The sequence below is a fragment of the Wyeomyia smithii genome, chromosome 3, assembly GCF_029784165.1.
Source record: "Wyeomyia smithii strain HCP4-BCI-WySm-NY-G18 chromosome 3, ASM2978416v1, whole genome shotgun sequence".
Classification (NCBI taxonomy): Eukaryota; Metazoa; Arthropoda; class Insecta; order Diptera; family Culicidae; genus Wyeomyia; species Wyeomyia smithii.
This window is the reverse complement of record NC_073696.1, coordinates 65901392-65929000: the sequence shown is the minus strand read 5'-3', so window position 1 is coordinate 65929000 and position 27609 is coordinate 65901392. Positions and strand designations below refer to the sequence as shown.

The following is a 27609-nucleotide window of genomic DNA, read 5'->3' as shown; positions in this document are numbered from 1 at the left end:
CACTTAAGTGAGTTAATTCAAGTCAGTTTGAGAAACGTTAGCTACATTCTGACAGTTATGTTTCTATAGCTGATAATTTTTTCCTGCTTTTGGCTTTTGATTAAGTTTTATGCTCTAGGTATAGCACAGTCCAATTTTTAGTTCTGTATGATGGATTTTTAGTCATTTTTCTAGCTGAAAAACGAGAAAAATTGCACTGCAGACTTTACCGTAGATAGAACATGGAAGGTTAACGGGATTCGAAAAACCGGTAAAGATTTTATAGTTTTCATTATAATTCCCCTCAAGTCTAAATTGGGGAATTCGTGCGAAAAGCACGATGGGATTTCTCTAGTATTGATTTCCACAACACGCACCTTCAATCGACAAATGATATCGAACCGTTCGATAGTTTAATGGATTACAGCAGTTGGATAAAGAAACATTCTTAAAGATACGTAACGTTAGCATGGATGGCGATCACGAAGCTACCGCACTTCACACGCTCCAGTCAATGGAGCGCCCGGCAGCTTTAAACGATATGGATATCACTTTTTTATGGATGAAAGTGAGTATTTCTTACAAATGATATCGAGGCGAAAACTTCACATCATCCGGGTAGGATTAAAGTTTGTCACTAGAGCTTTTGTAATATTTACACATTTTCAACCGTGGACGCACCTAACATTATTTAAATACTGGGATAACTCTAGTTAAAAACTAGATGACTTTGTGTACAAAAAGGCTAAAGCTTAGTTTCTTAGAATCTAGATTTCAATAACAATTAGGATGAGGGAAACCGGAAATCGGATTTATTCTCCGTCGTATCGGTCTTCACTACCGCTGGAGTAATATTGACCGCTGCCCCAGGAACGGCCTCTACGGCTTTTGGCTGGGCGGACACGGACTCGCTACGTTTGAACACCACTTTTGAATCGGCGTTGCCCTTACGATCCCAGCCATGTTCGATTTCATGGTGGTGATGATGCTCATGTGGATCCGGTGAGGGGAACCATTCGGAGATCCATACAGGTTTCCAAATCTGTTTCCACGCTGGTAGCCAAATTTCCTTCCACCCAGGAACCCAAATCTGCTTCCACGCTTCTTTCCATTCAAGTTTCTTATCTGGAACCCAGATCAGTTTCTTGCTTGGCTTCCAAATCTGAACCCAGGCTGCTTTCCACTCGAGTTTCTTCTCAGGAACCCACACCTAAAATTTATGGAAAATACATTAAATTGAGTTAAAGTAAAATCTTCACGAATACAAACCTGCTTCTTCTCAGTACGCCAAACTTGCTTCCAGGCTTCTTTCCACGCTAGTTTTTTATCTTCTACCCAAATTTGTTTTTTAGCCGGGCGCCAAATCTGCTTCCATGCGGCCTTCCATTCTAACTTCTTTTCCGTTCGCCAAATTTGTTTTTGTTCCGTTTTCCAAATCTTCTTCCACGCCGATTTCCAGACTAATTTTTTCTTCCATAGGTCGTGACTGGTATATTCCCATCCATCGTGATCCTTACCCAAATACTTCTCACCAGGTATTCCAACTTTAACCCAAGCCGGGTACCAGTATTGTTTCCACGCCGGGACTTGTATGTCCTTCCAGTCGGGCACCTGGATATCCTTCCAGACTGGCTTCCAAATTTGCTTCCACGCTGGTACTTGGATTTCTTTCCATGACGGCACTTTTATTGGTACCCAAATTGGTTTCCATATTTTTTTCCAATCCGGCACATGTATTTCCTTCCAGGCCGGAACTTGAATTTCCTTCCATACCGGTTTCCATATTTGTTTCCAAGCCGGCACCTGTCGTAAAAATCAATCAATATTATTCGGGGAAATTCACTCTGTTACTGGATTCTACCGATCACCGCATGCTTCTGACTAGAAATGTTTCGTTAGATGTAGTAAAGTCATATGAATGTAACCTACCCTGAGTGTCTTTTGATTTGCCAACCTGTGTGCTCTTACCGTTCAGTATCGTGCAAATATTGTCAAGGTCATGAGAACCGTTGTTAACGTTTAGTCCAAACCTCACCGCAAGGTCTCAGTCGGAACTTAAACTCTCACACACACCATCTGATACCTTCATCCTACCTGAATATCCTTCCACACCGGAATCTGCGTCGGTACCCAGATGGGTTTCCAGATTTTCTTCCAGTCTGGCTTCCATATTTGTTTCTTTCCGGGTTTCCATATTTTTTTCCACCCTTCCTTCCAGATTAGTTTCTTTTTCCAAAAACCAGGGTCGTGATGCTCGTGATGGTGATCCTCAACCTCATGGTGATGTAGGTGATCCTCAACTACTGGTTCCACCTGGAGGTTCTCCACGACCGGCTCTGGTTGGACCTGATGTTCGTCGAAGGTTACGGGGACCACCGGTACTGGGTATTCGTAGCCCAGCCGTTTCTGGGCGTTGATCGACTCCTGCTGAACATTACTGTTTTGTGTTTCCTCTGCTTTCTGGTCGATGATTGCTTTAGCACCAGCTAAAGCGACGATGTGTAGTATTATGCTGAGGGTCACCTGGGTTGGAAAACGATGGGAATTGTAATTAATACTTGTTACGTTTGACAGCGGATCAGTTCAGGTTCGCTGATGGAAGTTGCTGCCGCGAAATGTGAAAGGTGCGGGACTATTGTGGTAGTTTAAATAGGGAAACGTAAAGCACAATTAGTGATGATTTAACTGCTGAATGCGCTTATTTCATCATCGTTGAATGGGGTTTTTATTAGTTTTCTGTGAATGGTTTGGAATTGAATGATGCTACTCCTAATTTTACATATGCATAATGATTGTGTTTAATAATGCGCGAAAATTAGCATCACTTTATTGATTATTTTCTGGTAAAAAAGTATTGCCACGGAATTTTTATATTTTTCGTTTTGAAACTTGCGAATTTTTAACTTTTTTTGCCGCGAATAACCACTGTCTCTAATAGGTAATAGTAATGACTGTTCTAATTTTCGACCGCAGGAGATTATTAACTCATGTTTTTTTTTTGTTCCAATATCTTCTAAGTGTTTTGTTATTTGTTTAGCCTCCTAAAATTTGTCACATTTCTGGTGTTTTATTTCGCTTATTCAACATAATATCTCGCACTCCTTTGTAAAAGCTATTGAGCGAGCATCAAATACATCAGAGAAAATTTTACTACAAAATTTTATGAAGCGATAATTTTTTTCAACATTCGCATCATACGGATACGGATGCAGATGCCAATTTTTATGCGGATGTTCCGAATTTATGGATGCCGATGCGAATATCCGTAGCATCCCTGCTCTTGAGTATTTATTTTAAAATGTTCGACCACACTCTATTGAAGTTTTATCAGTTCATTAGATTCTGGTCGCCCTGTAAGTTTTCTATTTGTATTTGTATTCGAGTAATCCAACTGACAATAAATAGTCTCAATGAATAAAAATCAAATAACTATAATCACAATTTTTAGCCTATTCATGAAAAATCGGGTTGATTCGTCAAACTCGAAGTTTTCTTCAACAGCAGTGAAGCAATAAACACACGCTGTGAATGGTTCATTATTTCCAAGCAATGTACGGTAAAAAATAGGTTGCAGTAATACTGCGTTTCGGAGAATTCTATTCAGGATGCGAAAATGTAACATTTGGAGTAGTCCAGGGGTATCTGATTCTCCATTAATTTGCTTAGCGATGAACAAACAATGCTGTATTTCCTTTCGTTGTTCCAGAGTATCTAAGCCCAGTAGTCGATATTTTATCAGGATAAGGAGGTAAGTTACCGGAGTTTCTAGAGGGTAAGTTCCATAATGCCAATCGAATGAACCGTTTTTGAACCCGTTCGATACTAAGGTTCCACATGCCCGCTAGTGGTTCCATGCAATACCAGCATTTTTCAACATACGTCGTAAAATTGCACAGTAGGTACTTCTAGCATGACTTCTAGCAATGCTGGTCGGGACAGTTTCTAGCAACCTTGGATGCAAAATCCAACTGTCGTGTTACTTTAGATATCAATCCTGAACGGTGCAAATCAAACGTCATGTTTAAGTCCAGCAGGGTTCCTGAGTTCATTCCGGTAACTCTAGCAAGCATAATATTGTCAATATGGTAATCATAACGTTTGCATTAAAAAAAATGGACAAAAAACGATTTATAATGGGTTTACCTTCACACGCTCTCACGAAACTCCAACATCAATCATAGTAATTCATGAGTCACAAGAAAAAAAAATCGACGGCTCTATGAGTCGAACTCTAACCGTGCTGGCGAAAACAGTGAAGCTACTCCTCTCAGAAATGTGCGCGTTCAAAGAACGGCATCCCGCCGCGTCGAAAACAGACATCGTGCGGCACTTTGTGGACGCTGGATACACCTTTTCACATCTTGACACTATTGAGCAACAATCAGAATATAAAAAAAAGGCTGGTCCCAGACGGCCGACGATCCTGAGCGGAAAGAAACTCTAAAGGATGCTGAGGAGGAAGACCAATTTAAAAGTAGCTACATCGCTACATCGCTTGGCCGGGAGGTCGGTACAGCTGGCCAAACAGTGAAAAAGTATCTGGAGAACATGGGCGTTAGGATGGCAATCCTATGTATAAAAAATCGAATTTGAGCGGACCTCAAAACTATTTTTTCAAGTCCTATGTCACCATATCTTCTGGGAAGTTGCTTTATTTACTACTGTCCTTCATTTGCTTTAATGGAGTTAGTTAAATATTTTGCCGTAAAAAAGGACCCACACCTGACTTTTGAACGCGAGTTGCTAGACGAAAAGTCTCTTCTGTAAAGTTGTGTAGAATTTTATTACAAAACTGTCTGCGAAATACTTCGAACCTCTAGAAATTGAGATTTTAGAGATAAAGTTCTGTAAACTCTACACAACTCTGCAGAAGAAACTATTTGTCTAGCAAGTTACGTTTTCAATCACAACTGATATTCTGTTGTTGACAGTGAAAATAAACAGCCCTGCATTGTAACGATCACCACGTTTAAAACGGGAGTCATGAAAGACTGCTTCAGCTGCGAGAAAATTTCATGACCTAGAACGAGCGATTGAAAATGATACTCAACGGTAGAGCTAAACCGGCAATGCAACGACAGATCACAACTGCTGGCAGACCATCAGGACCGGGAGCAAACGATCCTTTCAATTTTTTAGCTGCAGAAAATACGATTTCTACAGTAGTTAATACATAGTTATTATCCTCGTTATGTATTCACATTTATATTATATTTTTCCTCTGATAGGTAATGTACAGATATATTTGTACTCTTTGATTACTGATGTTTCTTTTCGAATTTGAAAAAAGCAGCCTATTTATGTATTTTTAATGTTGAGAAAATTTAGAGAATATTTATTCAAAAAATAAGAAAATTTAGAGAATATTATTCAAAATAAAAAAAGAACACCCCGGATCCGGAAACAGCAATCAGACCCGCACGATACTCTCAAGGCCCGATGGAAACAACCCAATATGCCAGTCCATAATATCTTGGCCCAGCAGCGGAACAAATTTAATATGCTGCTTACCTATGGCAATGAAAACCATCAAACAGCAAACCTGTGCTTTTAATGCAAAATATTCTAGCTTTAAGTTAGATTTAGTTTCAGCTCGTAGTCGGCAGCGAGGATAAAAAATTTGCTTTTAGTTATTAAGATACTTTAGAAAGTAAGTTACCAGATATAATTGGCGCCGTTAAACATTAAATTGTATTTGTGCCGTGTCAAATAAACTATAGATGAAGAAAAAAAAAATAAAAAAAGGACAACGATCATTGGAAACTAGGTACTTGGAATGTAAGGACTCTACTCGAACCGGCACGCGCAAGTATCGTGGCTAGAGAGCTGCGGTAGGTGAATGTGGAGGTTGCCGAAATCGGGAGAACGCGAATTCCGGGCAGTACATCCTATTGCGGACACTTCATTTAAATACCACATCTACTGTAGCGGCGGCGTAAGAGCAGAAAGAGGAGTCGGTTTCGTGCTAATTGGAAAACAGATGAAGCGTGTCATTAGATGGAGGCCGATCAGTGACCGTATATGCGTGTTGAGAATTAAGGGCAAATTCTTCAACTACAGCCTAATAAATGTGTACGCACCGACCAACAAGAAACCCGATGACGAAAAGGAGGATTTTTATGAGCTCCTGGAAAAGACATACAATGAGTGCCCAGGACACGATGTAAAGATTGTCATCGGAGATGCAAATGCACAGGTCGGGCAGGAAGACTTCCTTCGCCCCGTAACTGGTAGGAAAAGCTTCTCTACTACGAACGACAAAGGCCTGAGGCTTGTTAATTTCGCTGCAGCTAGGGGGATGGCTATCTGTAGCACTTATTTTGCACGCCGGAACATACGTAAGCACACCTGGATGCACCCGAATGTAAAGCTTTGTTCTCAAATTGACCACGTACTGATTGATGGACGGCACTTTTCAGACGTTACAGACGTGAGGTCGTTGAGAGGACCGAATGTTGACTCGGATCACTATCTCGTAGTAGCCAAAATCCGCGCCCGGCTGTCCAACGTGTTGAAATCCAAGGCAACGAGGAGGGGTTGCAGTTGTAAATCCAGCGGCTATCAACTGAAGGAGTGGCTGCAGAATACTCGTAGAAGGTTGATGAACGGATTGAGGAAAGAGTTGAAGGGAACCTAAATGAACAGTGGAGACACATCCACAGTTCAATCAGCACTACAGCGCGAGAAGTGTTGGGTACAACTGCGGCAGCTGCGTCCAATGAGTGGTTTGACGCTGAGTGCCAGCGAGTGACGGAGGAGAAGAACCGCGTCAGGGGTCACATGTTGGCCACGGCTGTGACTCGTCAGAGCGTGGGTAGTTATCGAGATGCTAGAGCCGCTGAAAAGAGACTCCATCATTGGAAGAAACGACAGCATTGGGAGCGTATTTTTGCGGAGGCGGAAGGTTGCTTCTCCAGACACGATGCGAGGAGCTTCTACAAGAAGGTCAACGGAAGCAGGAATCGAAACGTGTCAGCCCCTGTCATGTGCAACGATAGGGAGGGGAACCTGATAACCGATAAAACAGAGGTGGCCAGGCGTTGGAAGGAACACTTCAGTGTGCTGTTGAACGGTGAGGGAAACAGTGGAGTCGAAAGGAGCAGGATGACTTTTGAGAATGATGGTCAAGCTGTGGATCCACCATCCATGGACGAGGTGAAGAAAGCAGTAAAAGAGCTGAGAAACTGCAAGGCAGCCGGGAAGGACGGCATTCCCGCCGAACTCTTCAAAGTCGGGAGCGAACAGCTGTTTCGTGCCATCCATCGGATCATGCTGAGAGTGTGGTCTAATGAAGAACTGCCCTCGGACTGGTTGGAGGGTCTCATATGCCCGATTTACAAAAACGGTCATCGCCTGGACTGTAGCAATTATCGGGGCATAACTCTTCTCAATACCGTGTACAAAATTCTCTCCCGCAACCTGTTCCACAGACTGAGGCCGTTGCAGGAGACCTTTGTTGGCGAGTACCAATGCGGTTTTCGAGGGGGACGCTCCACGACGGACCATATGTTTACCTTGCGACAAATCCTCGATAAATTTCGAGAATTCAACTTGCAGACCCACCATCTGTTCATAGATTTCAGGGCAGCGTACGATTCAGTTAAGAGAAATGTGTTATGGCAGATTATGCTCGAACATGGCTTCCCAACAAAGCTGATTAGGCTGATACGTGCCACCCTTGAAGGTTCTACATCAAGCGTCAGGATAGCCGGTGAGATATCGGACTCTTTCGTGACGTTAGATGGTTTGAAGCAGGGTTCAACATAGCATTGGAAAATGCTATACGGAGGGCTGGTGTGCGGAGAAGCGGCACCATCATTAAGAAGTCGCTCACGCTTCTAGGTTTTGCGGATGATATCGGCATTATTGGTATTAATCGTAGAGCACTGGAAGAGGCCTTCGGCTCTCAGGAGCGAAACTGCGAGATTAGGGCTTGTCATAAACTTTGCCAAAACGAAATACATGGTGGCTGGCAGAGTGCGTGGTAGTCCGTCGGAGGTTGGTGCTGCGGTGGTGCTAGATGGGGAAACATTTGAAGTAGTCGACGAATTTATTTACCTGAGAACATTAGTGACATGTGACAACGAGGTTAGTCGTGAGAAAAAGAGGCGGATAGCAGCCGCAAACAGGGCCTTTTACAGATTACGTAACCAGCTAAGGTCCCGCAGTCTGCAAATCCGTACTAAACTTGTACTCTATAAAACACTGATTCTTCCGATGGTTCTCTTCGGCCATGAAACATGGACGCTTAAAGAGGCTGATCGGCGAGCTCTTGGTGTTTTTGAGCGTAGGATTTTGCGTTCAATCCTTGGCGGCAAACTAGAAAATGGTGTTTCGCGCAGGCGCATGAACCGTGAAGTGTACCAGGCCTACAAATCGGCGGATATATTTAAGCGGATAAAACACGATAGGCTTCAGTGGGCTGGGCATGTAGCGAGAATGCCGGATGAGTGCAAGCGAAGGCTATGTTTAGCAGGAATCCCGATAGAGGTCATCGACTTCGGGGTAGACCCCGCACTCGTTGTTGGATGTGTGCTGTCGACGAGGATGCACGCGAAATAGGTGTTAGGGGCGAATGGAGAAGAGCAGCCCAAGACCGAGGGACATGACGGCGTATTCTGGATTCGGCACTGGATTGATAATCGGTCTGTCGACTTCAAAGTAAAAAGTAGAGTAAAGTAAGTAAATTTTCTATCTCAATCCCTGTTTTTTTTCCTGAAATTCACAATCCCTTAATTGGCTGCTCCAGGTTAAACATCATCTTATCGAAAAAAGGAACAAATGCCCAGTGTACCGTGAAAATAGATATATGGAAAATTGCCATTGGCATGACGTGTGGGATGATTCTCTTTCTGTTGCTATCTTGGCAGTACTTACTATCATTTTCAGAACTACATCAGCTACTAAGTATTCCACAGCTCGCAGATCAACAAGCGCTGCAGCCTTAGAGTTTCACAAAGTTCAATACAACATTCATCAGGAAACAGGGTCAACAATGGACCATATCGACTGTATTACCAAACCTTTTGCAAGAAATACAGACAGGATGTCGTAATTCTACGTTAACCTTGCGGTCGTGTCTTATAAACACCCTCTTCAACTATTAGTGTATTGAAAATATTAGATCGAGTGATTTAAGCGTTTGAACAAATAAGAGAGCGTTGTGAAAAATGGTTTGTGTTACAAAATTTGTGATAAATTTGGCTGAGCTTATTAAGATTTCATAGAAGCATGTAGGGGTACTGGGGGTAAGCCCGGCCCCCTAAGGGAAATGATTCTTCAGTAGCACTTGATGGCGAATATTGTTTTATTTCTTTCACAAAATCATTGTTTTCTACAAGATATGAAGGTTTTCAGTACTTTAAAACTATTATTTTACAAGGAATAGTGAAGTTTTGAAACTGAGGTAAAAACGACGTTTAGCAATCAGTGCGGGTGAAACCGGCACCCCTTGGGGGTAACACCGGCACCTAAGTTTGTTCATGAATTTACTCGAATTAACTGAACCGATTTGAATTCGGAAAACGCCGAATGAGAAATCTTACATTTCTGTATGTTACTGTTGATTTTGGTTGTTGTCGGTTGGCTGGTTCTGGGGAGATTGCCGGACAAATTCCGGTGAACATTATGTATAATCAATTAAAGAATTTGATACTCGGCAAGCCTATCATGTGGCACTTCAAATCATATTATTAACTAGTTTCATCGAAGCCAGGATCACATTGAGCACACCGGAGCATATTTCAAATACCACCGGGAAAGCCGTCAGTTTTGTGACTTGATTCAGTACATTTGACACCTCTAATAACCCTTGGAATCATTCATAAATCACAGAAGCGCTTGAGTGCATGGTTGTAAGTCAATTAATTAATTTATTTATCAGCAAGACATCGGTTAAAGATGAGAAATATTTGTCAGTAACATCCAACTAGCCTCAGACCATGTCGGGCTTACCCCACTCACTGGGTGACGGTGTTACCCCGACAGCACACATTTGTTAAAAAAGATTATTTCTACAAATTTATGGCTTCAATTTACTTCAGATCGAATTCCTGTGATTGCTAGCAATACAGGCAATAAATTGTAGAGCAACTAAAATTATTTTAGTCTTTCCAAATGAATAAAAGCTTACGTTCCACTCACGAAAAATTACATCCGTTTAAGCATTTACTGCAGTAGCGTATGTTTTGTCTATTATTTTGACGTTTGACGTTTCATGGTGGCTTCGATGTGTCTCAAAATGTCTAAAATATTAAATACCAACACTTCACATATTCCAAAACACAGTTATTTAGCGTTTTCTAGTAAAATCCTAGGGGTGGCGGTCTTACCCTCAGTGCCGGGCTTACCCCCAGTACCCCTATCTAAGCATATTTTGTTTATTTTCTCAATGATTGGGTGATCTGTTGTTGTTTGTGTTGTTTTGTTAATAACCTTAGTACTTGTTATAAAGTTGAAATTCAAACTATTACAAAAATTATTTCCTGGAAAACTGTAGTGACGACAGTGACGTTCACACAAAATTAATTCACTAAAAACTATATGAATATATGTACATTGCGCATAGACGCAAACGACAATTCGTGCCAATTTACAAAGGAAAGAGGAAAATAAAATAATTAGTACGCTATAGGACGGCACACGCATAACACTTTCCCAGCCAGTAAGGCTGCGCAGGTAAAAAATGAGCCCCATTGTTTGCTCGTGGACTGCGGCTGCGTGTTAATGTAAAGTAAACGCCAAGAGGACTTGTACGTCAAAAAACCACCTCATCGCTGAGCAACGATCAACTAGATCGTTGTCGGCAAGCCTTTCGATACGAATAGGCATCTTCAATTATTCCAACCCACCAGGCCCATGTACAGGCGGAGGTGCAGTATGCAACCGATCTGCTTTTCCATGTATATCCGATGCGTTTTTTCGCACCGCGGTATAACATTTCTTCCATGATGGAGCTTCGAGAAAACTCCACACCGCCGTTCACTGGTACCGTGATTTTTATGTAATTGTTGCATACAAACAATGCCCACGATGAATCGGAGTTTTTCCTCCTGCCGGTTGAAAGGTATTTATGTAGGACTAGTTGGAATTATAGGAAAAAAAATCTTTTAATGATTACGCCATATTGAACACGTGGGACTCGTGCTGTATTCATATTGGCATGATACAATGCGCATCAGCGCCATAAGATTGGTTTATTATGTTAGTTGTATATTAGTTAGAAATTCAAAAAAAATAAGCAATTTTCCCACATTTGTTTAACTACAATAAAATTAATGTTTGCAATGACTATGTCATTATTCTGTCACATTAAAGGTGTCGACTGGTCAGTTAGCTATAATTTTCTAATTATCAAGTCATAATTACCACAATATTAACTCCGTAATCGATCCGATTAGCAATTATGCAAATGATATCAGTGAACGTCATATTAGCAACGAATAGCTAACTGCCGTTCAAACACGCGTGTTGCTGTTACTGTTCTTGAGAGTTGACATGCTCGAAATCCTGTCAACCCACATTGTCTGTTATGTCACAAATGGCTTACCAAAAAAAAAATCGGTTGCCAATCTCTTCTAAAAATCCGGGTACACTGCATGTTAAAACGAGTCTCAAGTTACCCATCGAACGACATATTGAGGTTACTAGGATGAAAAGTAGACCATGACTAGAATTTCACCTGCCCAAAATGTTACATTGTTTGCCACAAAACCTTGAAATACAAACACGAAGCTATTATCCAAAACAAAACCTGCAAAGGAATGAAAAAATAAACGCCAATTAACCGGCCAACCGGTTTGCACTCAATCAGCTCACGTTAGCAACCACATTTCTTCGCGTTATTCAATACGGCTTTCTTTACCCGGCCATTGAATCGTCGTCGGCTCGTAGATGTTCCATAATATCGATGGAGAAAAAAACGCGAGAGGCAAACAAATTCACCTTTCGCTAAATACCTCATCACGACCGGTGTGAGATGAAATGACTGTGCTCCAAGAAAACCGTCCTGTCGCCACCGGTGCCGCCGCCGCCAGAGATGTCAGTCTTTAGGTTGTGTACCCACAACTATGACTCGACGAATACGGGAAGACAGGTTTTTGTAGTGACTCCTGCACACGAGCCATTGCTGTTGCATAATAGGGTAATACCGATTCGCAAAAGTAGATCCGTAATATGGGGAAATGTGACTGTTGCTTTTGCGACTAGTGGCCAGTAATCACAGACAGACTTCGAGTTCATTGGAGCGTAGGAGTAAGGCAATGAATCATTCGAAGCCGTTGAGGATGTTACAGAAATTTACGTTAGAGTCGTCGTTTGGGCGATAAACGAGTTAGTGGATTTCGTTTCGATTCAGTATTGTTATATGTGTATCAGAATTGGGCTGATGAGGTCTCCTCATCAGTTGAAGGTGGGTATTCCTAATATTTTTCGAGGTGTAAAGAGCGACACAGAAAACAATCTCTTGAATTTATTCAAAGCTAATTCTGGATATGAGAAAAAAAAATTGATGAAAAAGCTAAATGACTGGCTTATTAACAATCTCAAAAGCCATTTTGTTTATTTGAATTATTAGGTATATTTATATAAACAACTAGCTGACCCGGCATACTTCGTCTCGCCTATTTTAGTGTTTAATTTAATAATTTTGAGCATTTGAAATTCATTGATTTCTTGCGAATCGTTTATATCGTTTGAAATGATTGGTTTTATCGGAATGACATTGTCGACTTTTGGCTTTGTACAAACTTTGTACAAATATATCGGGTGCATTTCAGGTATTTTCGTTGTTTTCCAGAAACAAAGTGAACATCTTCGAATTCAAAATGGTGTCCAGGGTCAATGCTTGGCTGCTTTACATCATTTCGATTACGGACATATCCATATGTAATAGTATTCGGTTATTTACGGCTGTTTCCCAGAAGTTGCCATTTTACAATTCAAACTGGTGTCTGAGGTCAATTTTTAGCTCTAGCATCATTCTGGTTCCGGAGATACTCATATTGGGTGGTATCTGGTCACTTTAGGCTGTTTTCCGGACACCGGAAGTCGCCATCTTACAATTCAAAATGTTGTCTAAGGTCGATTTGTGGCTTCAGTGCATCATAATAATTCCGAAAATACCCATATTGGGTGGTATATGGTTATTTGCCGCTGTTTCTCAGAAACCGGAGGTCGCCATCTTGGATTTTGAAATGGTATTTGGAGACATGCCAGAAGAAGGAAGTGTGTCGAAACATTATAGACATGCTTGTTGCACCTAAAAAAATTAACTTGCCAAGTTTGGTTATATTTGCTTGACTGGTTCTCGAGCTGAATTTGGTTCCATTTAGTTGGTTAGTTTTCGAGATTAGCAGAAATTTGTATTTCATTTGTTTGAAACCCCTCCCATACAGAAGAGGGAGGGGATTCGAACCATTATGGACATATTTGTTACCTCTAAAACATTCACATACCAAATTTGGTTGCATTCGGTTTATTGGTTCTCGAGCTGTGCGAATTTCGTGTTTTATTTGTATGGGACCCCTCCCTCATAGAAGAAGGAGGGGTGTCAAACCATTATGGATATATTTGTTACCCCTAGAAACATCCAACTACCAAATTTAGTTCTATTAACTTGGTTAATTCTCGAGATGTGAAGAAATTTGTGTTTCATTTGTATGGAACCCCTCTCTTCCAGAAGAGGAAGGAGTGTCGAACCAATATGGACATATTCGTTACTCCTAAAATATCCACATGCCAAATTTGGTTCCATTTGCTTGGTTAGTTTTTGAGATGTGCAGAAATTTGTGTTTCATGTGTATGGGACCCCTCCCTTCCAGAATAGAGAGGGGTCTCGAACCATCATAGGAACCTTTCTCGGCCCCTAGAACTCGTACATACAAATTTTCACGTCGATCGGTTCAGTAGTTTCCGAGCCTATATGGATCAGGCAGACAGACAGACAGACCGACAGACAGACAGACAGACAGACCGACAGACAGACAGACCGGACTGCATTTTTATAGGTATAGATTAAATTGATTATTTTAAGACATACAATAAAACATGATTAGCTGCAGTATACGGAATTCCATTAGGCAAAATGCAAAACCTGTTGGAAAATTTTAAAATTTCAGTTACGAGATTTATTGCAACATTTTTGGTACGGAACATTACCAATTTTTGTCAGTCAATGTCAGTTGTTAATTTTCAAACTTCCAGCCTCATTTAGTAAGTGGTCGAATTTTATTTATTAATTTTAATCACACTTTCTCAATCTTTATCTTATTAGGAAAATGAAGAGAAGTTACGGATAGTTAAATAAAGTGTCTGAATCAATTTCTTAAAATTCACATTTACAGTTCCATTTTGGTCAACTCATTTGCATTGTGGACATCATTTGGTTCAGTTCGTTAGTAGCAGAAACTCCATTACTTCGCCGTTCAAAGTATAAGTACATAATATGTAAATCCTGACTCCATCAGGTTCACGTGTTCAAAAGCAAATTGATACTAGCGATGTCATTTCTGTAGATGTGTTATATGCGCTTTTGTATAAACAATTGTCGAGGGTTTAATACTCTTTGTCGTTTGCTATGTCAGAACAAAAAGATCGAAATATTTGCGCAGCACGTAGTGCGTACAGTGCTTCCATATCTTATGTTCAACGACAGAGATATAAAATATGTTATTTGAATATAGTTTCAATCGGAGTCGCCATTTCTGCGGGAAACTTTCAGCCAATATTTCCCGATTGCCCGGATATTAGCAACGTTTGTAATTTTTGACCAATGAACCAAAGAATCGTGTAGTCGTTTTTTTTAGCTTGAATCACAATTTTCCCAGCAATTCAGGTAAAACATAACCTCTATAGGTGGATCAGTATCGAAAATATGACATTCTATTGCTCGCCAATCCTCTAAAATCATACGCCGGGCAAAACTATCAGATTTGAAACTCAATTATCTCGAAAAATGCCAACCAAAACTTGTTCAAGTTTTTTTAAACGACGTCATTATTTTTTTCGTGTCGTGAAACTCAAAGTTAAAATTACAGCGTAAATCGTTGCCCCTTACTCGTATACACTCAATCCAAATTATGTCATATGTGTCACCAATCTAGGGAACGAGTGCCCGCGCGCTGCCTGTCTATGCATAAGCACGGAAAAGTAATGCGGCATTTGCATCTTTAGCGCAGGAGTGCTAATTTATTTGATGAAATTATTCACACTTACCGTGCATATGGTAACAATTAGTGCACCGCACAATAATTTGTTGCCTACACATCTAGCGGATGGACTGAAGGAAATCGATCTGCTTCTGCGCTAGAGATAGTAAAAATGGTTTAAGCGTAATCGTTAGTTGGCGGTTGGTGAGTTATCCTATCACACGGGGTGCATACCATCAGAGATCGATAACGAATTGTTTGTATCGGAGCTTGGACTCGAACAAACATCATGTTGCGGTTGTGCAACAAGTTGCGTGGCGCTTCTATAGGCTTTTGAGCAAATAATTTCCCGACAGCATAACGCCCTGCACCGGTGAGGCAAACTGTAATCTATGCACCAACCGAACACCGCGTGTGTGTGTTTGTGCGTGTTTATGTGGACTACGAATGTGATCGAGCGACATGATTGTTGTATAGATAGAGCAAAACTGAGTGCCAGTATGATGCAATGAGTATAAAAGAGAGGTGAGGAGGAAACTTACTAACACTTGCACGCGCCCCTCTGCTCATCCTCCTCTGCCCATAGTTGATGCCAAATAGTGACGTAGTTATTTGGGTTTCCCATTGAGTTCATCTAGTTGTTTACATTTGAAGCATTTACTAATACTAGAAAATTTCACTCTCCTCCTCACCTCTCTTTTATTCTCATTGAGTATGATGCACATTTTAAGCTTTTTGTATGTTTTTCTGCATCCAAGTTTTACCATCAATGATTGAGCTCTAGACTGCATTGGCTGATCAAACATGATCTTTTCAATTAATAACTGATAATCACAGTGGTGCTTTGAAATTGCGAAGTTAAGTAGAACAGAGAAACATGTGACGGTCGCCTACGATTGAATAATTTTTTTTTCGAATCAAGCCGTATCGCTTCACTAGTAATCAGAGTTTTGATGGCAGATTTGATATTAAACACGTGAAATGTAAAGGTAGAATTGATTATGGTATAAAATGTACTAATGACTGCCATACCAATTTTATTGACCCTATCATCATTAGCTCTGTGAGTGTGGAGAGCATTGAAAAAAGTATTTGAGTGGCAATTTGAACCTGAGATGTGGGATTTTGTACTTAATTCGAATAATGAATTGCTGTAACCAGTGTAATGACGGCCTTTCAATTTTTGAGCATTTTCTTTTGAATTGTTTATTGTGAGGGAATATTCAAGATTTACTATTTCTCTTCTTACGCCCCTGGGTGTGATCAAATCAGAGTGTGTTTTTATTTCAATTCTTGCATGAGCCATTCAGTTTAACCATAAACCGCCTCGAAAATGTTTCGCATCAAAAGTTTTCGAGAACGTGTCGTAATCGGAAAGAAATCGGGACAAATTTAACAGAATGATGGCTTCTACAAAAGTGATATGAAAGTGATATACACAATCGAGTGCCGCTTTTCGCATCGGGAGGCCTACCTATAGTCACTGTGTATTTTACTAGTCTGACGGAGTGGATTCGGGAACCAATTCAAGCTGTCAAAACGGGAATTAGTCATATCCAATCTCCATTGGTTCCCGTTTTGACAGTTTAAATTGTTTCCCGAATCCACTCCGTAAAGTATGCAGTGATTATACCTATATATAGAAAAAATATATACCCTGTTAATCAACTGTGTTTGTTCTGCTTGCGACACATGTTTAAAGCTAGTTCCCTTGTAAGTGATAAAGACAGTGTTTTCCTTTTTCAGAGGAAAATTGCAATGGATCCACGTAGAGAACAAATCATATTTTTGTACCTATGTTACAGGACATCAGACAATTCGCGGAAACCGACACTGAACACAACTGGAAAAGAGATTCACGGATTATCTCGTTGAAATATTGCCGACAGGGTTGCCAGATCTGCTACTGAAGATGCACGCAGCTCACAGCATTATTTTTTTTAGATGAAAAATTGTTTACGTTGGAGGCTGTTTTGAACAAGCAGAATGATTGTGTATATGGAGCATGTCCTCGTGATATGTGAAAATTAATAAAGAGTACTATCTACAACACGCCATCAAAGGGCATCTACTGTCTTGTGCCAAAAATTATTTGGAGAAGTTTTCTGCTTTCAACAGGATTCAGCACCAGCGCATAAGGTATTGGTTGTTCAGAAGTGGTGCAACGAAAATTTACCGTGTTTTATCAACACCTCCGAATGGCCCGCATTCTCTCCCGATTTGAATCCTTTGAGCTTCAGCATTTGGGCGTACATGCCAGGTAAGCTGGGTGAAGTAAAATATACTTTTGAGAACCGTTTGGGATGAAATACCGATCGAAGTAGGGATGGGCGATACTAGCATCGATACCAACGGTATGGTATGGTACTGGTATCGAAGTTCATTGAAGTATCGCGATACCAAAGTATTGATACTTTTGTCAGTATCGCCCATCCCCAGATCGAAGTCGTTCGTGCGGCTTGTGATAATTTTGAGAAATCGTAGTCAAATGAAAAGGCAACAGATTCAACTGTGACTTTACTTCTCTACTATGATAATAAAAAAAAGAAAACAGAGAAAAAATATTCTGTTTTAATTTTATAGTATAAATAAAGTGTATCACTTTCACGGTAACACCCTGTAGGCAACGTTTCAAGTTTAAAGTAGCATTTCAAAGTATTATGTAAGTATTATAGTAAATTTATACATGGCTCTACTATGCCTGTTATGGCAATTAACACGTTTACTTTTCTGGGTTGGTTAATCTAATGGTTACGTATCAATTGAAATATATTATAAGCGTAACGACGTTGAATTAACTGCTTACTGCTGCGGTTCAATCCAATTTTTGATCATCCAATTAATTTTTTTCTCATTCCGGCCTACGAAAACGTTTTCGTTTACATACAATGGGAAATGAAAAGTATGGTTTGACGCTTCGCTGAACATTCTATAAATATCACAAGTGTATAACAGGCAGATGGAAGCTATAACGCTTTCTTTACTTTCTCATTACACTGGTCGACAAAAGCGAAAAAAAGGACCCTGAAGCTCAAATTAGCTACCTAAGTAGATTATAGCTTCTTAACCATTCCTGAAAATTTTGGTGCCCTTAATGTACCCGAAGTGCGTCAAAGTGTAGTAGAGTAATTGCTCACCAGGTTCGTCGTTACTACGTTAGCTTATTGGAAAACTCATTTAAGTCTCTGAAAAAGTTATCTTCACTAGGGGCACCAGTGTCAACTTTTTCTATTTATAATAAGTGGCAGACTATCAAACGTAGCACGAGATTTGAAATGATCTATCGATGGGGTGAGGTCTTTGTCTCATGCCTTTTAGTCAATTAGCCTAGTATATACGTTTTAGAACCTATGTGTTTTATCATTCCTATATTTGGGTAATTAAACAGAAATCAGATGGTGTCAGTCACACTGTGAGAATGATTCAAAAAAAAAAATTAACATTGGGTAGAGAACATATTTTATGCAGCTTATGGAGCCGCCTGTGTATGGAGACGAAATACTCGAAATATTGGATTGGGGAAAAAAAGTCGTATTTTGTCAATAGATGGCAACACTTGAACATATCGTGGGTTAGGGATGGGCGATACTTGTATCGATACCAGCGGTATCGGTACATTGAGTCGAAGTATCGAGTATTTTGGCATCGATACTCGTTGCTAGCGATGAGTAGCGGTATCGATACTTTTCCAGCGATACTTTGAAACGATACCGATACCACCGATGCCTTCTATTGGGGATTAGCGATACCAGTATCGATACCAGCGGTATCGATCCTTCGACTATTTTGGCATCGATACTTTCCATGCCGATACCACGATACTTGGTATGGTTTTGTGCAAAAGTATTCGAGTACTAAGGTATCGATACTTCAGACAGTATCGCCCATCCCTATCGTGGGTTATACTTATCGCGTTGGGTCATACTATACGGCTATTTAGAGACGGCAATCTGTGCTCTGTGGCAATGTTGTTTATAAAGGGGGAATAATTAAGTTGTTTTCGAAATGGCAACAAGTTTGCGAACAAAATTGCGCATATTTGACTTAAATCGGATAATTTTAAGTATGTTTAATAAAGCGTCAAATTTCGATCGGAAAAACGACATTTCTTTTTCCCCAACCCAATATGTAAGGTGAAATACAAACATAAGCATATCAATTTGTTCACTATTTTTTTCTTTATCAGCACTTCTTTTCAGATTTAGCAAACTTGAACAATAAACAATTAAAGTTTCCAATCGAGGGACACTATTCTATTAACCCCGCACGTATTTTAAGGCGGAACGGTGTTGAAGCAACAAATGGCCAACGTCGAGCCACCACTTGGAATTTTTAAAGACACAAGACTCGGTAATAGTTAATGCGCCACCTGTGAAAACGCTATTTTATGTTGGCTGCGGTGAAGCTCGAAGTTGTTAAATTCAATTCAATTGCATGAAAATCGAAAAAAAAATCGACTGAAATGTCTCCTGATTCGATAAATTAACAATAATTACACCGGTCAACATAGGTTTTGTTCTGGAGCTTAAACTGAAAAAAAAAAGAAAGATTATAGCTTTGAAATCGTTCTTGTGCCCTTATCCGTCTCGGAAGTAGGTACGTCAAAAGGCCGCAGACTAATTGCTCGCTGGGTCTAAAACCTACAATCTTTCATTTTTTTTTAAATTTGAGCTCTGGGGCATTTTTACGCTTTTGTTGACCATACTTATACCGTAGGAAGCATAGAGCTTTAATCGTTTTGAACAGTACTACAAACAAAATCGATATAATATTTTAAGACAAGTTTCGGGAACTTGCGATCAGCAAACAATTAGGGTTAACTAAAACAACAATAACCGACGAATTTGATTATTGAGTGAAACGACAGTAGGTTATTTTAACAATTGATTGCATTGGTCAACACATGTTTTGCCCAAGACCTCAGAGTTTGAATCAAAGATTATAGCCGTTCCTGTGCCTTAAAAGTGCATCAATAGGCCACAGTGTAATTGGCTGCCGCACAGTAGTCGGAGGCCGGAAAAAACCTCGATTTTTCATGTCTATATTTTTGATATGTTGCATTTCTCCGAAGATTCCCAAACTGTTAATGACCTTTACCCAAAGTTTTATGACAATCGGTTGAGATATCGATTTTTAATCGCACTTTGAATGTTGCTACATCAGGCAATTTCGATAATTTTCATGTTTGAAATCACAATTTGTAGCTTAACTTCAAACACCTGTAAGTCCCTCATTTTTGATCCGATTTCGATTCAACAAGTTTCATTTTGAAGGGAAATTTATGTACTTTTCGGTTGATTTTCAAGACTTAATAAAAATACAACTAATTTCTCAATCGAGGTAAAACATATTGCAGGGAAGCCAAAAAACATGTATTTCTGATTTCATTTCTACCGTACAATCTTGTGAAACAGTTCGGAACGATCGGATAGCCAACAATCAATGTGAAATTTATTGTTCTTTTCAGATTTTAGGGTCCTGTTTTGCACATCGTTGCTCCTAGGGAGATGTTTTGAATATAAAACTATGGAGACGTATGGTGGTCAGTTGTAAAATATTCAGTTTCGTATATCTAAACAAAATGATTAACTGGGAAGTATACATGAAGTTTTTTCCAGTAGTCTCAAACATTTTTATATCAATTTGTAAACCGCTTTCAGTACTACAAGAAGTATAAAGGAAGGGGATAAATTGAACTGATGAGAAAATAATATATCTTCTTTTAATCTTCCAATGACTTTAAAATAAACTACCGTACGATCTCATAATTTTCCTTAAAAGACCTCTAACTTGTGGTAGAAAGATCGTAAATTGGTTAACCGGCTCAAAAGCTAAAAAATTTCTAAAAAAGTTATAACGATTTTTGCACCACCCTAATTCATAAAGGAGTACCCTAAGAATCAAACAAAAAATACGATTCTAAAGTGTTTCGATAAAGAACTAGTAAGGAAACCACCCCAATATTCATTTTAGCACCTATATTCTTCTCGTCGCTTTTATTTCGCTCTTCTTATCGTTCTTTACTTCCGACCACTCGACTAGATCGAGAAAACTACTTTTACTTTAAAAAAAAAGTAAAATTCTACAGTAAATAGTAAAAGAGCAATGAGATGAATATAGGTATTGAGATGAATATAAAAGCGGTGCCCTATTAAAATTTTAAGTATGATTAGAGAAAAAAAAATCTAATGATGAAAAAGGCCTAACGGCACTTTAGGTGCGTAAATTGCTATTTTCAACATTTTCTGACTTCAGATATAAGATATAAGTAATAGTAAATATATGTAATTTCCAATCATTTAAAAAAGATTTTTAGGTTTTTCCGACTTTTATTCAGAGACCTGCCACTGTGTACCGGGCTCGTTGTTTCTACACTTGCTTACGGAAGAACTTTATTAAAGACTGGACACACTTCCAAGGCGGCTAGAGACACCAAAAGGCTAAAATCCTTTATTTTTATATTTATTTTATTATTTATATTTATTTTATTATATTTATATTTATTTTTATACTAAAATTTAGTTATTTTTTTTCTACTGCCGTCAAAACAAAAAAATTGATCATTAAGATACATTCATTATTAACGAAAAAAAATGAACATTCTCGTCTTTCCGAAGAAACTTTCTCATCATGCCGGTACAAGAGCAGTCTACGACCTTCATGTCGATTTTTGGAATACATCTCTTGGTTCTACTAAACAACTATTTTTGGTGTACAAATAAAAATTCCAAAGGACTCTTCGATTGTGCTACTTTTAGACAGATTTGTTGGGTTGCGTATGTTAGGTACAAATGGGGTCGAGTGGTTATTCAGCAACTTGTTTTTTGCGCAATGTGATAATTCTTATTTTGGCCGAAACACATATCTTTCATCAGTATGGTGTTTTTGAAGAAATGGAATCAGAATTTTGTTCAAACATTCGTTCTGGTACACATCTTGAATAATAACCAAAACCCTGGGATAAGGCAATCCACGAGACAGTTGCGATCAGCTGATTTCAGTCTGTTTTCAACTTATGACAGCTTTATGTATGTTCGATCCGTTCGATCGGTCTCAACTTGGATGCATTCCGGATCCAGAAGCGTAAAAAACAAATGTTATCCGATCGGTAGCTCTAGTATCGCGAGTGCCAATCCTAAATACAACAATATAAAATCACTTTTGATATTATTGCCGACGTTGAAAGATTCCGGTTTTGGTCGTGTTTTGATTTTGCAGCTTGAAAAACAGCAACAATAACAAACGTACAAGCAAAAAAACGTCACCCGTGGATTGCCTTATTAAACCATGTTTTTGACAGAAAACAAAGTTCTCTTTTGTTCATTACTTTGACCGGTCTTCCACTGCGAACTATTGGTAAGGTTGGTTGGATAGTGTACACTGGAACATTTCCACTTTCAAAAGGGTTTACAGTTAACTTTTTGCCGGATTATTGAGCAGTTCAATTAGAACTGTACAATGCATTTGCGCAAAGTTTCTTGTTTCGACGCCAATCTGAACAGAACCGAGTAGGTATAAGCACAACAAAAATACTGGCATGACGAAGAGAAAGGAAGCTTACATATACATGCTAAGAACGCAAATAAATAAAATTCAATTATATCGACAAACGAGGTAGCATTCTGTTCGCGCCGCTTATCGAAGCAATAGCACCGGGACTGCAGAGTTGACAGAATGTGCGTTAACGGCCTTTGCGTTTGAACATTGTGAATCAAAAAATTAATCAGTCTAGTTTGGGCTTTCAGCTCATGAACATGTAGTTTTATTTAGCTCATGAGCATGTAGTTTTATTTTATTGAAAAACCTGAATTAATCCACCTAGTGGTGCAGAAACCTTTGTTATACTAACTATTACTTTATACATATTGGGCCAGTCAATTATAAATCGTATACCAACATAAGTCCAATTTCAATAATGAATGAAATGAATTTAAATGATAGTTTTCAGAGAGTTAACCAAAGACGATCATTGAATTAAAGCTGGACGTGGTTTTCGCAAATAATATGAATGTTGATAAAAGGAGCACCGAGCAGGAGAAAATATCATCATAACATCACAACCACATATTGGAAACTGAATATATTATAAATAATCAAAACGAACAATTCACACTTAAAAACTTACTTTTAATGAGATATTTTAAAAGCAACTCAAATATCTTATTAAAGGCATAGCGAGATATGACATCAAAGTTTTATATTTTCATAACCATGTATGAAACCTGAATATCTTTCGAATAACACGATAAATTCTCATAGCTAAATATGTTATTGATGAGTTATGATTTTGATATGCTCTCCTGCCCGGGTGGAGTACATTATTTTTTTGATCACAAACCAATTTTTAAATGCTGGCTAGAAGCAATTAATTTTTTTTTTGAAATAATCGAACGTGGGGAAACAGTAATATATAACAATGTTGCTGATTTCACACTAGAACTGCAAATATGTATTCAATGCGGTTCTACTTATTCGCTTTATTTTCAGAAATCGCAGGACCTAGATTTATGAATCGGCATGAAGTTTTTTTTACGAATTGAAGCAAACTTCTACAAACCTGCTCTCGAAATATAGTTCAGAATTATGCAGGAAAAAAATATAGCTATTGATGGAAGTTGTTAATTCAATTCTATCTCAAATGCATTATCTGAAAATGAAGGTTCTCTACGATCTTTGAGAATTTTGGATTTCCAGAGTGTAGGCGACAACATTTTTCTTTTCGAAGGCCTAGGCTGTGTGAAAAAAATCCGGAATTAAGACTTTTTAAATCTTGCTGCGATAACGAGAAGTGGAATAACATGGATACTCTGTTTGCACTTAGTCTTAAATTAAAAAGCAATATATATATATATATATATATATATATATATATATATATATATATATATATATATATATATATATATATATATATATATATATATATATATATATATATATATATATCTTACATGAGCATATTGTATCATTCATAGAGATAAGTGGCTTTTCACCTGCGCACACTAGTAAACGTGTATAGCCATGTAGAGTTGCTCCAACACTTTTTCCTTATTTTGCCGATTACGTTCACCAGCTACTTTAGAATTCTGGTCACAAATTTGAAACATAAAATAAGTGTTCACCCGAAAAATTTTCCAGCTGTTCAGAACGTAGCATTGCAAACAAAACAGTGATTTATTTGTGTTTTTCTCAACGAGTGGCACTAACACATTCGTACGTAAATAGGTCTATACATCTTTGGTAAAGCTTTTCAAAATATCTGCATCGCTAATTGTTTTACATTTGCACACTGTGGGATCAGATTTTTCTACAATGCTTGGCTCCCGAGAGCAGTAAATGTTTCTTACTTTTCGCAAATCAAGGTTCAACGTACAATTTAGTATGTATTTTATAAGAAGTAAGGACGGAAGCTTCGAAAGCGAGAAAAGGAGCTAAGTAAGCCTTACAGTTTCTTCTAAAATCTGGTTCAAATTTTCAAGAAAAAGCTGAAGGGTTATTTATTTACACCAGTTAAGACGCACTACGAAGAGTGTGAAGATTATAAAAAGTTGTCCATGATTGTTGATTTCCTTTGAAAAATAAATAGCGATACGAAAAAAGAGGGATAGAGAAGAAGAAAGAGCAGTGAGAGAGAAAAATTATCCAGAAAGTAAAATATCCCATGTCTAAAATATACTTTGGTCAAAATTCTACAGTTAAAGCAACAAATAAAAGATCACACTCAGTATGATTTTCAAAGAACTCTGGGGCTTCCATTTGACCATGCGAACATCAACATCGGAATGAGCGTTCTATAAAAAGAATGGTTTTTTGTTATTTTTCTTTTTTGGGTCGATTTTGATATACTACATATATAAACAACATATTTACACATACATACATATAGGCACACATACACAAACATACATAAATTGTTCAATTCGTCGATCTGAGCAAATTGGATTACTCTCCGTGCCATTAATTTTGCCTTAAAAGTTAAATGTCTCATATAAAAAATACTCTTTGATCAATATTTTAAAATCTAAGCCACTAATCAAAAATTCACTCGGTAGAATTCTGGGGGAGCACAGTAGCTTTCGTTTGCATATAAGATCATTAAAATCGGATATTGCGTTCTGTAAGAAAGGTGCGTTAGTATTTTGCGGCACATACATACAGACAACATGCATACACACACACACATACACACGAACAGACATTGCTCAGTTCGTCGAGCTGAATCGAATGGTATATACGGTTCGGCCCTCGGGATCTTGGATCTATTTTGCGTTTTTCGACCGATTTTATAACCTTTGTTCAGTATAACAAAGGTAATAACAAAGGTAAAACGTACCGAATAATCCGGGATCGTAGCGTACATACTCTCATTTCTCTCTAAACGTGTTTGTTGTTGATTAAAAAATGCAAAATTTAGTTGTCACCCGCTAAGTTTGTTAAAATATATTTTATCATCTCGCTATGAATAATTTTTCATTCATTTTTTTCCATTTTTGTTAAGCAAAGAAAAATTCCCATAAACAAACCAAATTTAATTTACCACACGATTAAGAACGCCCTTGAATTAAAAAAGCTATTTTTAAGTAAACATAAATTGTATAACAAAGTATCAACGAAAACTGAATTAGTACTGTCGCGGTTATGAAACTTGAAGAAAAGTGAAAAGCCCAGTCGAGTAATTATCCGCTTTCGTGAGTTGTATTTTGTCTTTCCTCTGCACCTTGTTGATGGTCAACTGGTCACAAAAAAAACATTTCACCCCAAAGTACCAAATTCATTCGTCTCGGTTTAACTGTCACTTAATTCATGAGACGACCGGAAGGGAGTAAACGAATCAAGGTTCATTATACAAACCGCGCGGTTCAGTGCTCCAACAACTTTAATGTTTGGTTTAGACAGACACACCGGTGATGGTGACCAGCATAACCGCTAAAAATACAGGTGAAATCGGTTTAGAGTCATCAATGCGACCACCGCAAACCATACGTCATAGGTTTGACGCGCTTTGAAGATGTTCAGTGTTTTTGTGACACATCGCGATTGAGTTGCAACTTATTGTCCGTACGCATCATGGTGGGTTTTGAAGTAACTTTGTGCAACATGTAATACCTTCCAAATGGCCAGCATAAATTAGTACATTTTACCAAACCTTGACAAGTATCTTTCCCGTAAAAAACCATTCACGCTTGCACCTGATATTTATGATATTCACACTTCTTTCGCAATTTGCCTATATGTTATGTTCCTGTTATTTTAGGGTCTGTAGATAATAAACAAGATAAATCACACAAGTCACAGTTCACTATTACATAATACCGAGTTATCTCCAAGGTGTCACTTGTTGAAATAGCTGTTCCTGCTCATTTTTCAACAAATGTGCGTGATTGTCTTCACTACAGTGCACTGGAATACACTACACCTTAATTTGCAGTTTAAATTAGTGGCCTTGCCAGGAGAAAAAAAGGAGTAAAGTATGCATGAACTAACCACAAGATTCCATCGGGTCTTCATGGTTCCCGAAGCTTGAAGTTTTCGCACGCCGCAAACACTAGGAGTACGGTTCCTCTGCGAGGAAATTTTTGACACTGACTGGCAATTGTTTACATCCGCTACTATTTAATATATGGTTCGGTAAGGTGGCTTTACCACCTCTAGACCATCACTCGGGGTAGCAAATGCCGACCATCCAAACGAAAGCTTCGCATGCGGTTTTATCAACGAAAGCGAGAGTGCGAGAGAGTCCGCAACCGAAGCAGCGCGCGCTGCGTGGTGAAATGCCATGTGGAGAGAGCTTTCACTCTTCTTCTAGCCCCGCAGCCAGCGAGGTTAAGTCGAATGTAAACAAACTCCCCGTGTGCTGAGATTATCTCAGTGGTAAACGGTGCAAACTGTCAAATGCGAGAGGAAAATTCAACCCAATGTCGTAGTTCACACGCGAGCTAAACAAAAAAAAGTGTGAACCGTACCTACTCACGATACCGTTAGCACAGTTGAACCGGTTTGTTGTTTTTTCGGCTTTGCTTGAGTACCACCAGTGGTGTAGTTGCTGGACGATAATGTTGTATGGCAAACGGTTCTTGAGGGTAGTGTGTTAGGGATATAAACATGCGGCATTACCTGGTATAAAGTTCAGACATTTATGTTAATTAGCGGTGCCATCAATGAGTGCCTAATACGAGTGAGTAATTTTATCGAATAGTGTTTTGTTGATGTGTTTAACATGTCGAAAATTAGACCAAATGAAGAAACAATTTTTTTGACGTAGGGCTACGTCTAACCGCACTATATCGAGATACATTCCGCGAAAACTAAAACCAAGATGTAACGTTGGAATGAAAGATTTCAAACGGTTATACTGATGTAACCACATGATGGATCACAATAATCAATATGTCGTTGGATTGATAAAATGATGGACAATTTTGTGATTCTTAAATTATATCAAACTCGATTATATAGTGACTCGATTATATATGATTCGATTATA

At 38.8% G+C, this 27609-nt stretch overlaps 2 protein-coding genes across 4 annotated transcripts in view; both read right to left on the bottom strand.

Annotated features, from left to right (window-relative positions):
• Positions 1–27609, bottom strand: part of LOC129727437 (NADH dehydrogenase [ubiquinone] 1 alpha subcomplex subunit 13) — a 510282-nt gene that overhangs the window by 107227 nt on the left and 375446 nt on the right. The gene's annotated exons all lie outside the window — the stretch shown is intronic.
• LOC129727426 (uncharacterized) lies at positions 358–26743 on the bottom strand. The gene is made up of 4 exons (XM_055685260.1): positions 26610–26743; positions 2074–2502; positions 1249–1782; positions 358–1189 (listed from the first exon to the last, which is right to left on the bottom strand). Exons 1-4 carry the CDS (start codon positions 26631–26633, stop codon positions 764–766), a joined length of 1413 nt encoding a protein of 470 aa, XP_055541235.1. The 5' UTR covers positions 26634–26743; the 3' UTR covers positions 358–763.

Coding starts and splice junctions, on each gene's coding strand:
- LOC129727426 (XM_055685260.1), bottom strand. CDS start 26,633: ATGAAGACCCGATGGAATCTTGTG. Junction 2,503..26,609: donor AGACCCGATGGAATCTTGTG/GTTAGTTCATGC, acceptor TTTCCAACCCAG/GTGACCCTCAGCATAATACT. Junction 1,190..1,248: donor GGCGTACTGAGAAGAAGCAG/GTTTGTATTCGT, acceptor CATAAATTTTAG/GTGTGGGTTCCTGAGAAGAA.